The sequence below is a fragment of the Pelmatolapia mariae genome, linkage group LG6, assembly GCF_036321145.2.
Source record: "Pelmatolapia mariae isolate MD_Pm_ZW linkage group LG6, Pm_UMD_F_2, whole genome shotgun sequence".
Classification (NCBI taxonomy): Eukaryota; Metazoa; Chordata; class Actinopteri; order Cichliformes; family Cichlidae; genus Pelmatolapia; species Pelmatolapia mariae.
The window spans coordinates 13826485-13839880 of record NC_086232.1 but is presented as its reverse complement, the minus strand read 5'-3'; the positions used below and the strand labels follow the sequence as shown (position 1 = coordinate 13839880).

The 13396-nt window shown below is 41.8% G+C and overlaps 2 protein-coding genes across 2 annotated transcripts; both read left to right on the top strand.

Annotated features, from left to right (window-relative positions):
• The first annotated feature begins 1128 nt into the window (after window positions 1-1128).
• Window positions 1129-5021, top strand: LOC134629686 (ERI1 exoribonuclease 2-like). Its single transcript, XM_063477210.1, has 9 exons — window positions 1129-1151; window positions 1415-1476; window positions 1582-1662; window positions 1755-1882; window positions 1960-2116; window positions 2341-2441; window positions 2736-2817; window positions 2892-2980; window positions 3585-5021. The coding sequence occupies exons 1-9, from the start codon at window positions 1129-1131 to the stop codon at window positions 5019-5021; spliced, it is 2160 nt and encodes a 719-aa protein (XP_063333280.1).
• A 3239-nt stretch (window positions 5022-8260) lies between these two features.
• Window positions 8261-10961, top strand: LOC134629684 (ERI1 exoribonuclease 2-like). The gene is made up of 5 exons (XM_063477209.1): window positions 8261-8272; window positions 8420-8501; window positions 8573-8659; window positions 9874-10039; window positions 10451-10961. The coding sequence occupies exons 1-5, from the start codon at window positions 8261-8263 to the stop codon at window positions 10959-10961; spliced, it is 858 nt and encodes a 285-aa protein (XP_063333279.1).
• Window positions 10962-13396: the final 2435 nt, after the last annotated feature.

The window sequence follows — 13396 nt, the reverse complement described above, 5'->3', positions numbered from 1 at the left end:
AGCAGATACTAAAACATGATATTTCATCTATATGTGACAGGTGAGACCTGAGTCTGGGAACCGCCCCTGGTAGGCGGAGTTGGTCTTTGCCCCTTTCATAAGCTCAGGTGTGGGCAATTAGGTATTTCTCTAGCAAACCTGAAGCTTGACCTCCGAACTTGCAGCGAATTCAGCTTCTCGGTGACAATTGCTCTGTTAGGAGTGCTTATTTTCATCTCCCTGATAAACAACGGCAGGGGCGCCGTTTCGGAAAAATTTGCAGCCACTGAACGAGTAATGTGCACGAAAGACTGTTGTATACCCTCTGGAGTTCCCTGAGATTTTTGAGGTCCAGTATTATCCACAGATACAGCTTCTGACACTACTTCTTGGTTTCCCTTCTCCATTTCCTCCTCCACGCAAGAGTCATCGCTAACTTTGGTGCTACACGTGGAGTTACCCGCACGAGTAGCTTTCCTCTTAAGCGTGGAGCGGCGCGAGGCACGGCGGAGAGATTCCTGAATCATACTGTGCCGCAGGCCAGCCAGAGAGTAACGTGGCTTCAGGGAGCACTGCACAGAGCTGCGCCTTGAGGTTTGAGCAGGTTCAGCTATTGCAATCTTAGCAGCTGTACGGCCAGGAGAGGGCTCAGGCTCTTTTGCAAGCTCTGTCCTATTTTAAATAGGTACCTACCACGGGTCACATAGTTTTTATTCTTTTTGTTTTAAACAGTTTTCGAGTTCACAAAACAGTTTCTGTTAGTTTAATTTGACGTTTTTAAGTCGTTTTTATTTTTGTTTAAGTTTTTACAAAAGTGGAGTATTTTTCACACATCTAGTCTTAGTTTTTGGTCAGTTTTTTGTTAACTACATAACAACCTAGCTGCTTTGAGTGTTAAGAGGTCTTTTATTTTGATAGGAAATCGTAAGACGGCAACAGAAGCTCGACTATTTTTGACTCTACAGTGATGCCTGCCGACTTGCAGGCTTAAATAATCGAGCTCGGAGCTACAGATGCCGTTTTGAAAGAAACAGCGCGAATTCCCCGAGTTTTCAATTAATGGCTAAAGTCAAGCTCCTGCTATAGTTCCCAGTTTCTCCTAGAAAGACGGTCGCAGAAACATCACCGTGGCAAAATTAAATAACAGCTATGACCACAAAGAAATTGGCGAAGTAAGTAAAATTATCCTGTTTGCTGGCTCATCTGCTAACCCTAAACAAACTGAACAAAGGAACGTGTTTTAAAAGCAACGAATAAGTTTATGTCGATTACAAGTTACGTTTTTCAATATTGTTTTAGATAAATGCTATAAGTACATCTACGAGGACAGCGTATTCAGTTAAAAGTAGAATTGTGGTTCACTGTAACTTTAAATTCAAGGTTAGGTCAGGTGTTGTTACGATATACACACTATTTTATCTTCCTCCCTTCGCAGGGAATTAGGATTGTTGAGACAGCGGAGTAAGTCCTCTGTGTCGAAGAAATCTGTGGTATCAAGTGAGTATGCCACGTTCAAATCGGATTTGTTTGACAGTTGATTTTTCTTTTCTTTTCTTTTTTTAACACTGGATCATGGCTGTGAAAACTGTCTGGTTCTTTCAGATCAAATATTTTCTTATCTGATTGTGATCGACTTTGAGTCCACTTGCTGGAGAGAGAAAAACAACCGCAGCCAAGAAATTAGTAAGGAGCAGATTTAACATTCATAGTTTACATCCGGGTGATGTCCTTGCCGTTTTAACACCGGCCCATCTTTTCTTTCTTCCTCCCTGCAGTCGAGTTTCCTGCTGTTCTGCTGAACACGTCCACGGGGGAGGTGGAGTCTGAATTTCACACTTATGTTCAACCCCAGGAGCACCCCATCCTGTCTGACTTCTGTACTGAGCTGACTGGGATTACACAGGTGTTGCAGCATACACGTTTAAAAAATGCCAGCATGCTGTGTTACATTACAGTCAACTTTTATTTCTCTCTGTACAGATGCAGGTTGAAGCAGGGATCCCGCTTCAGATCTGTCTCTCGCGGTTCAGCCGTTGGCTCCAAAACCTTCAGCTCGAAATGGGAGTGGCCTTTGCCAACAAAGACCAGAGATGTTCGGGACCGTCTCAAAAGCTGTGTACTTTCCTCACATGGTCAGGTAAAAGTTCTCAGTATATTGGTCTACACATCTGTAAGCTCAGCATTGCTATGAATTGGCATTAGTGAACCACTGGGGTCTCAATTGTATTTTTAAACTAGCTGTAGAGATCCATTAAATCTGCTCATTTACTGCAGTTCTTAAGACTATTTAAGGTATTAAATGGTATAAAATGAGCAAAAGTGCACTGAAATTTGTGTTCTTCGGTCTCCGCTCGGTGTCAGACTGGGATCTTGGAGTTTGTCTGCAGTACGAGTGTAAACGCAAACAGCTTCATAAACCTGATGTTCTCAACAGCTGGATAGACCTGAGAAGCACATACCGGGTAAGAATTTTTAAGGGGTCTTTGTTTATTGTATGTTTTATTTAAGCTAAAATGTTTAAAGGGGTGTCAATTTTAAGCTAAACGCACAAAGACTAGTATACAGATTTAAGTGAGTCCAAAACAAACATAACTTATGGTAATTACAGTAATGTGAAATTAAGTAAACTGATTAAAAGGAGTAAATATTTTTTTATTTAGATGAAAGATGTCACAGACTGTGTAATTGAGCTGATTTACTCTAATTACCTCTCTGCTCATGTGGTTGTTTCTCTAACTCTTTTTTTGTTTTTCCAGCTTTTTTACAACAGGAAACCCAAAGGCCTGAATGGAGCTCTTCAGGATCTTGGAATACAGTTTTCGGGCAGAGAACATTCTGGTATGTGACCAAGTGTAGATAATTCTGTGTTACACACGACCATCAACCTAACCCTTCTTTGTTTTCTCTCTCAGGTTTAGATGATGCCCGAAACACAGCTCAGCTGGCAGCAAGAATGATGAGGGATGGGTGCATAATGAAGATTACTAGGAGCCTGGAGAGTGTGAGTGGCTGGCTGATGTCGCCCTTAACGAACCCCAACACTGGAAATCCTAGCATCCCTCATCTTCCAAATTTAAAAGCTCTGTGAAGATAATAATATGAAGGAAATTTGCTCTGTGCAAAAACATTTTGATTGTAGACATTTTTAAAAAATGTTGTGCTGATTTAGAATTTATTTATTAATAAAATTATATCTTTAAGTTTGTATTTTGTGTGCCTGGAGAGAAGACAACATTAGAACTAAGTACACTATATTGCCAAAGGTGTTCGCTCATCTGCCTTCACACACATATGAGCTTTAGTGAGATCCCATTTTTAATCCATAGGGTTTATGTCAGTTCACCCTTTGTAGCTATAACAGCTTCAGCTCTTCTGGGAAAACTTTCCACAGCGTTTAGGAGCAGTCTGCATGTCTAGGTGCTCAGTTTTTATACACCTGCAGCCATTGAAATAACTGGAAAACCTGAGTTCAATTATTTAGTTGGCCGAGGGAATGTTTTGGCAATATAGTTTATGTAACTCGGAAGAAGTGCTGCCAGAGTTAATTTGATAGTTAATGGGTTGTGCCATTCAGTTACTGATTTAAAATCTGCTCTGTCCTGTAGACCCCAGTGATGGCCAAACCAGTGTTTGGAAACACTGCCTGTCCTTCAGTCAAGAAAGAAAAACCTAACGAGAATAAAAAGGAAAATACAGTCATCCGTAGCAAACACTCATCACTTAAAATTCCTCTCAATGCTTGTCAAAAGCGACCATGTCCCGAGGAGATTGCTCAAAACTTCGCCGCAAAGAAAAACCCAAGCTCCATTCACGAATCTGCTCAAATCTGTCGAAGCCTGATCTCACCAAAGACTCTTCTGAATGGCACGACGGCGCCGCTGTTGAAGCACGGCAGGAGATCAGTCACAGCAGAGGCTGCCCCTGGCCTTTCCACCTCAGTTGTTACAAACTGTGTTTCTCCCCAGAATAACAATAGTAGTCTTATTCTGTGTTCCACTACCGTGAGCTGCTTTGCAAATCTGTCTCCACCAAACTGGGCCTCAATAACAGAAGCAATGCTAGGATCCACGGAGAAAGAGGAGGATGCGGAGCTTTTAGTGGAAACTGAGAGGTGTGGCTCATATGACGACGTGGTGTTGGAGGATGATGTTAATGAAGCAAATGATGAATGTGATGCAGAGTACATATCTGAGTTTGATAGTGGATCTTATGATTGGTTAGAGCAGCATACTTCACATTCAGCAGGAAGTCGGCTCACTTTGAATGATGATATGAGAGAATCAACTGGAAAGAGCTCTAAAATGCAAAAGATTACCACAGATTCTACCAGTAAAGGTCAAAAATCTCATGGTTGTATCTCAACAGAAACGAACAAAACAACAGAAACGATGCATTCAGTGACCTCAGATATTTATTTTGCTGTGCCTAAAACTGTTAACAGTGGTAAATCGAATCAGTGCAACACAGGACTTAGAACCTCCCTCCAACTTCACAAAACATCTTATGTTCCCACTAAGAACTGTTCAATTAGGCCTAATCCTTTTGTCCCAGAAAAAACCTCCATCCCCAATACGTCCTTTGCCCGGCCCAAACATAAAGACACTCTGAGGTCCTCCTTTATCATCTACACCGAGCCAGCCAAACAAGCTACAGCTCCCTTGCGTCCTTCCTCACACAGCAGTGTCCTCTCCTCTTTGTCAACCAACGCTCTCTCCTCTCGTGCCGACCGTTCCATCATTTCTGTGAGAGGAGCTCAGAAGATCACTTCTCCACTGTGCACGTGCGGCCGTCGTGCAAAGCGACAGGTCGTGTCAAACGGCGGTCCAAACCACGGTCGAGGGTTTTATTGCTGCCCAGTCCGCCGATCAGGCAGCGGAGGACGGATGGAGAAAGGGTGCGAGTTTTTTAAGTGGGAGTCGGCCGTGATGAAGAGTGCATCAGCGGCCGCTCCTGCTGTCGGATCCTCTGTTTCACTCTGTCAGCTCAACTCCACTGTCTCCCATCGTCCAGCCCACACGCCACTGCTAAGGAAAAGCTACTGAAATCCTCCATCATACATTAGTATTATTGGCATTATAGCATTTTCATGGTGAAGTATACTCAGTGCTGGTTAATCTATTACTGATTTATTTCTTGATCAGTGTCCTCTTGACATTTAAATCCCCTCTGAAGGGACGCCGTATTTATTCCACTGGCTCTTATTTCAGAGCTGTCCTTTCATGAATTAAACACTTGTCAAATTACAGCGTTTAACTGGAATCATAAATACTGAAATTATTGATTTGGTAATTGGGAAAGAAAAGGTTTCTTTATCTGTTTCAAGTCACTGCAAATTAAGTAGTTTAAAGACTTGAGTGCTTTATTCACCCATTCCCAAAGTCCAGAGTGCTGCAGCCCAGCAGCTTCACTCTAATCAAAACACAAGAGTAGGTGATACACTTCCTTGAAAATTTTATTCAAAGATGCAAACAACACAGACTATAAATCGCTAATGCTACACAGTCATATGCAAAGTGTTATGGCCAATGTATGACCCACCTGTCCCCGGGACACAAGAGCAGTAAGCTTACCTCAGAGTAATGAGTAATATTAAAAACTAACCACCTCTGATTACCAGTTTTAATTAACTCTTTATATAAATACATGCATTTATATACATTTGTAACTTTACATACTTGTTAATAATTTCAAGCTGAATTTCTGTTATCACTGTGGTCCACCTGGAGAACCTTTGAGACACACCAGGGGGCTCTGGTCCACATGTTTGGGAAACACTGGGTTCATTCATTACTGCACTGATCAATAACTGGGGCCACTCAAAAGAGAAAATAATTTATTATTATGTGCTGTTTATATTAAATGTATTTTTAAATTTGAATCAAGGATCCATTAAATGCTTTTATAATAATAAAGTTGATGATATTTGTCTGCAGGTAGGGAGGAACCATGATCTTTAACAGAGTATTAATATGTAGTAATATATATATATATATATATACGTATATATATATATACGTATATATGTATGTATATATGTATGTCTATATATGTATATGTGTATATAGGTCCGGTTTGGTCCAAAATTATATGTTTCTACCAATGTCTTCAGTTAGTAACACATGGCTAAAGCATGTGTTGCTAGTTTTGTCTTGTAAGTGCAAATAAAAACTGGTACTAGCACTACTTCCGGTCTGTAACTTTTAAAAATAAAACACGAGTAGCTAGGGCTATGTGCATGTAGCAGAATTGTTGTTTATAGATTAGCATTTTCTAGTTAGTTTTTCATTTTTATTTCATTTTGACTTTTTTGACTTTAAATTCATTCATTGACTTTAATTTCAGTTAGTTTCCAGGGGGAATTTTCTTTGTTTTAATTGAGTTATTGTTTTTTAATGTTTAGTTTTATTTGTTAATGGTTTCAGTGTTATTTTTCACGCTTTTTTCAATTATTATTGTATGAAGGACATATTTCAGGGGCAAGCTTCAGGAAAATCAGCAAAGTTACTACAATAAAAACACAGCACTTTTTAAAAGCAGCTGGCTCACAGTCATGCAGACAACCAGAATCTCAGTAAACACGACGTCAATCATCAGGCACGTTGTAATAAAGTTTTTTACCAAGCAGATACTAAAACATGATATTTCATCTATATGTGACAGGTGAGACCTGAGTCTGGGAACCGCCCCTGGTAGGCGGAGTTGGTCTTTGCCCCTTTCATAAGCTCAGGTGTGGGCAATTAGGTATTTCTCTAGCAAACCTGAAGCTTGACCTCCGAACTTGCAGCGAATTCAGCTTCTCAGTGACAATTGCTCTGTTAGGAGTGCTTATTTTCATCTCCCTGATAAACAACGGCAGGGGCGCCGTTTCGGAAAAATTTGCAGCCACTGAACGAGTAATGTGCACGAAAGACTGTTGTATACCCTCTGGAGTTCCCTGAGATTTTTGAGGTCCAGTATTATCCACAGATACAGCTTCTGACACTACTTCTTGGTTTCCCTTCTCCATTTCCTCCTCCACGCAAGAGTCATCGCTAACTTTGGTGCTACACGTGGAGTTACCCGCACGAGTAGCTTTCCTCTTAAGCGTGGAGCGGCGCGAGGCACGGCGGAGAGATTCCTGAATCATACTGTGCCGCAGGCCAGCCAGAGAGTAACGTGGCTTCAGGGAGCACTGCACAGAGCTGCGCCTTGAGGTTTGAGCAGGTTCAGCTATTGCAATCTTAGCAGCTGTACGGCCAGGAGAGGGCTCAGGCTCTTTTGCAAGCTCAGCAGACAAGCGGCCTGCATGAGAGATGCTGACAACGGCTTCAGGTAAGGAAATCTTAGAGACTCGGGAGGTGTGGCGTTGCCACCTGTGTCATCTGGTTTGACTTTAGCATCATTCACCTCCTTATTTTTATCCACCACCACCTCCTCCAGCATCTGGGTTTTGTTTTGCACTTCTTCAGCTTTATCGCTGTCATGAGGTGACTGGCTCTCATCATATACCACCTCAGGCTTTGTCTGTTTGTTTCTGCAAGTGGTGCGTTTGAACTGTGCAGTGCTGCTGGCTTCAGAGGTGGAGACCTCAGAAATGGGATCCTCTTTAGCAATGAATTGCAGTGATTTAACAGAAGCGCCACAAAGTTTACTGCGCCTTTCAGCAGCAGCTTGCCGTTCCCTCTCCATCTCCCTTTCCCGTTCCTGCTCCCTCTTCAGCTCAAGTGCTTTACGAGCCTCTTCCTCAGCCCTCTTCTTGGCCAGCGACTCTTGCTGTCGCTTTTCTTCCCCCTGCTGAATCTTCTTCTTCTTTCTGGTCTCCTCTTCCATTTTCCCCATCCTTTCCTCCTCTTGCTCCTGCTTCCTTTTTAAGTGCTTCAAGTTTGTTGCGCTCTTTTGTCACTATACCAGTCCTGAAACGTTGACTTTTCTTGGGAGGCGAGCATTGATTGGTTGGTTGATTGATTATACTTTATTCATCCCGAGGGAAATTGTGTTAAGGCTGCCAGCCGTGCCAGCGCCGTCTTACCCTTCTATTGGACTTTCATCTATAGTATCAAGTGTTTTACGCTTAGTGCTGCGGCTGTCGATTGTTTGTTTCTTGTTTTATTTTACTGTATCAGTAGGCACCACAGATTGATTCTTTTAGTGTTTAACCTATATAGAGAGCCTTATAATTTTTAAGGCGTCTTTGTTTATTGTATGTTTTATTTAAGCTAAAATGTTTAAGGGGTGTCAATTTTAAGCTAAACGCACAAAGACTAGTATACAGATTTAAGTGAGTCCAAAACAAACATAACTTATGGTAATTACAGTAATGTGAAATTAAGTAAACTGATTAAAAGGAGTAAATTTTTTTATTTAGATGAAAGATGTCACAGACTGTGTAATTGAGCTGATTTACTCTAATTACCTCTCTGCTCATGTGGTTGTTTCTCTAACTCTTTTTTTGTTTTTCCAGCTTTTTTACAACAGGAAACCCAAAGGCCTGAATGGAGCTCTTCAGGATCTTGGAATACAGTTTTCGGGCAGAGAACATTCTGGTATGTGACCAAGTGTAGATAATTCTGTGTTACACACGACCATCAACCTAACCCTTTGTTTTCTCTCTCAGGTTTAGATGATGCCCGAAACACAGCTCAGCTGGCAGCAAGAATGATGAGGGATGGGTGCATAATGAAGATTACTAGGAGCCTGGAGAGTGTGAGTGGCTGGCTGATGTCGCCCTTAACGAACCCCAACACTGGAAATCCTAGCATCCCTCATCTTCCAAATTTAAAAGCTCTGTGAAGATAATAATATGAAGGAAATTTGCTCTGTGCAAAAACATTTTGATTGTAGAAATTTTTAAAAAAATGTTGTACTAATTTAGATTTTATTTATTAATAAAATTATATCTTTAAGTTTGTATTTTGTGTGCCTGGAGAGAAGACAACATTAGAACTAAGTACACTATATTGCCAAAGGTGTTCGCTCATCTGCCTTCACACACATATGAGCTTTAGTGAGATCCCATTTTTAATCCATAGGGTTTATGTCAGTTCACCCTTTGTAGCTATAACAGCTTCAGCTCTTCTGGGAAAACTTTCCACAGCGTTTAGGAGTGTTTATGGGAATTTTTGACCATTGTCTGGAATCACAGTTGTAAGGTCCACTGACGTTGGATGAGAAGGCCTGGCTCGGAGTTTCTACACTAACTTATCCCAAAGGTGTTCTAATGGGTTCAGGTCAGGACTCTGCGTAGGCCCTTCGTTCACAAATATTAGTAGAAGCAGTCTGCATGTCTAGGTGCTCAGTTTTTATGCACCTGCAGCCATGGAAATAACTGGAAAACCTGAGTTCAATTATTTAGTTGGCCGAGGGAATGTTTTGGCAATATAGTTTATGTAACTCGGAAGAAGTGCTGCCAGAGTTAATTTGATAGTTAATGGGTTGTGCCATTCAGTTACTGATTTAAAATCTGCTCTATGTATTGTAGATCCCAGTGATGGCCAAACCAGTGTTTGGAAACACTGCCTGTCCTTCAGTCAAGAAAGAAAAACCTAACGAGAATAAAAAGGAAAATACAGTCATCCGTAGCAAACACTCATTTAAAATTCCTCTCAATGCTTGTCAAAAGCGACCATGTCCCGAGTAGATTGCTCAAAACTTCGCCGCAAAGAAAAACCCAAGCTCCATTCATGAATCTGCTCAAATCTGTCGAAGCCTGATCTCACCAAAGACTCTTCTGAATGGCACGACGGCGCCGCTGTTGAAGCACGGCAGATCAGTCACAGCAGAGGCTGCCCCTGGCCTTTCCACCTCAGTTGTTACAAACTGTTTCTCCCCAAAATAACAATAGTAGTCTTATTCTGTGTTCCACTACCGTGAGCTGCTTTGCAAATCTGTCTCCACCAAACTGGGCCTCAATAACAGAAGCAATGCTAGGATCCACGGAGAAAGAGGAGGATGCGGAGCTTTTAGCGGAAACTGAGAGGTGTGGCTCATATGACGACGTGGTGTTGGAGGATGATGTTAATGAAGCAAATGATGAATGTGATGCAGAGTACATATCTGAGTTTGATAGTGGATCTTATGATTGGTTAGAGCAGCATACTTCACATTCAGCAGGAAGTCGGCTCACTTTGAATGATGATATGAGAGAATCAACTGGAAAGAGCTCTAAAATGCAAAAGATTACCACAGATTCTACCAGTAAAGGTCAAAAATCTCATGGTTGTATCTCAACAGAAACGAACAAAACAACAGAAACGATGCATTCAGTGACCTCAGATATTTATTTTGCTGTGCCTAAAACTGTTAACAGTGGTAAATCGAATCAGTGCAACACAGGACTTAGAACCTCCCTCCAACTTCACAAAACATGTTCTCAGATATTTATTTTGCTGTGCCTAAAACTGTTAACAGTGGTAAATCAAATCAGTGCAACACAGGACTTAGAACCTCCCTCCAACTTCACAAAACATGTTCCCACTAAGAACTGTTCAATTAGGCCTAATCCTTTTGTCCCAGAAAAAACCTCCATCCCCAATACGTCCTTTGCCCGGCCCAAACATAAAGACACTCTGAGGTCCTCCTTTATCATCTACACCGAGCCAGCCAAACAAGCTACAGCTCCCTTGCGTCCTTCCTCACACAGCAGTGTCCTCTCCTCTTTGTCAACCAACGCTCTCTCCTCTCGTGCCGACCGTTCCATCATTTCTGTGAGAGGAGCTCAGAAGATCACTTCTCCACTGTGCACGTGCGGCCGTCGTGCAAAGCGACAGGTCGTGTCAAACGGCGGTCCAAACCACGGTCGAGGGTTTTATTGCTGCCCAGTCCGCCGATCAGGCAGCGGAGGACGGATGGAGAAAGGGTGCGAGTTTTTTAAGTGGGAGTCGGCCGTGATGAAGAGTGCATCAGCGGCCGCTCCTGCTGTCGGATCCTCTGTTTCACTCTGTCAGCTCAACTCCACTGTCTCCCATCGTCCAGCCCACACGCCACTGCTAAGGAAAAGCTACTGAAATCCTCCATCATACATTAGTATTATTGGCATTATAGCATTTTCACCTGTCCCTGGGACACAAGAGCAGTAAGCTTATCTCAGAGTAATGAGTAATATCAAAAACTAACCACCTCTGATTGCCAGTTTTAATTAACTCTTTATATAAATACATGCATTTATATACATTTGTAACTTTACATACTTGTTAATAATTTCAAGCTGAATTTCTGTTATCATTGTGGTCCACCTGGAGAACCTGTGAGACACACCAGGGGGCTCTGGTCCACATGTTTGGGAAATACTGGATTCATTCATTACTGCACTGATCAATAACTGGGGCCACTCAAAAGAGAAAATAATTTATTATTATGTGCTGTTTATATTAAATGTATTTTTAAATTTGAATCAAGGATCCATTAAATGCTTTTATAATAATAAAGTTGATGATATTTGTCTGCAGGTAGAGAGGAACCATGATCTTTAACAGAGTATTAATATGTTATATATATGTACAGTGGCTTGCAAAAGTATTCGGCCCCCTTGAACATTCCCACATTTTGTCACATTACAGCCACAAACATGAATCAATTTCATTGGAATTCCACGTGAAAGACCAATACAAAGTGGTGTACACGTGACAAGTGGAACGAAAATCATACATGATTCCAAACATTTTTTACAAATATTATTATTCAGCCCCCTTTTGTCTGAGTGCAGTCAGTTACCCATAGACATTGCCTGATGAGTGCTAATAGAGTGCACCTGTGTGTAATCTAATGTCAGTACAAATACAGCTGCTCTGTGACGGCCTCAGAGGTTGTCTAAGAGAATATTGGGAGCAACAACACCATGAAGTCCAAAGAACACACCAGACAGGTCAGGGATAAAGTTATTGAGAAATTTAAAGCAGGCTTAGGCTACAAAAAGATTTCCCAAGCCTTGAACATCCCACGGAGCACTGTTCAAGCGATCATTCAGATGTGGAAGGAGTATGGCACAACTGTAAACCTACCAAGACAAGGCCGTCCACCTAAACTCACAGGCCGAACAAGGAGAGCGCTGATCAGAAATGCAGCCAAGAGGCCCATGGTGACTCTGGACGAGCTGCAGAGATCTACAGCTCAGGTCGGGGAATCTGTCCATAGGGCAACTATTAGTCATGCACTGCAAAAAGTTGGCCTTTATGGAAGAGTGGCAAGAAGAAAGCCATTGTTAACAGAAAACCATAAGAAGTCCCGTTTGCAGTTTGCCACAAGCCATGTGGGGGACACAGCAAACATGTGGAAGAAGGTGCTCTGGTCAGATGAGACCAAAATGGAACTTTTTGGCCAAAATGCAAAACGCTATGTGTGGCGGAAAACTAACACTGCACATCACTCTGAACACACCATCCCCACTGTCAAATATGGTGGTGGCAGCATCATGCTCTGGGGGTGCTTCTCTTCAGCAGGGACAGGGAAGCTGGTCAGAGTTGATGGGAAGATGGATGGAGCCAAATACAGGGCAATCTTGGAAGAAAACCTCTTGGAGTCTGCAAAAGACTTGAGACTGGGGTGGAGGTTCACCTTCCAGCAGGACAACCACCCTAAACATAAAGCCAGGGCAACAATGGAATGGTTTAAAACAAAACATATCCATGTGTTAGAGTGGCCCAGTCAAAGTCCAGATCTAAATCCAATCGAGACTCTGTGGCAAGATCTGAAAACTGCTGTTCACAAACGCTGTCCATCTAATCTGACTGAGCTGGAGCTGTTTAGCAAAGAAGAATGGGCAAGGATTTCAGTCTCTAGATGTGCAAAACTGGTAGAGACATACCCTAAAAGACTGGCAGCTGTAACTGCAGCAAAAGGTGGTTCTACAAAGTATTGACTCAGGGGGCTGAATAATTACGCACACCCCACTTTTCAGTTATTTATTTGTAAAAAATGTTTGGAATCATGTATGATTTTCGTTCCACTTCTCACGTGTACACCAATTTGTATTGGTCTTTCACGTGGAATTCCAATAAAATTGATTCATGTTTGTGACTGTAATGTGACAAAATGTGGGAATGTTCAAGGGGGCGAATACTTTTGCAAGCCACTGTATAAACACATCATTATATGGTAAAAAATAATGTGAAATTGTTTCTTTTTCTTTCTTTCTTTGTTTTAACTTTTGCAGACTAATCACATAACACCTTCATCAGAAACTCACTCTGTGAGTGATAACAAATGGACAGAGCAGGCTCATTAGAGTCCAATATAGAATTCTGTTTTTACTCTTCTCTATAAATATGGGTTGCCTACAGCCTGACCAACTTATTAGTGGGTTGATATTAGCTATTTGTTTATCTGTCGCTATCAGCATTCATAATGACTAATAAATTTACATTTAAAAAGCCAAGGGGAGACAGGAGAAATAGCCTTGACTCATGAGTGTTGACATTGCATAGTTTGACCACCAGAGGGCAAC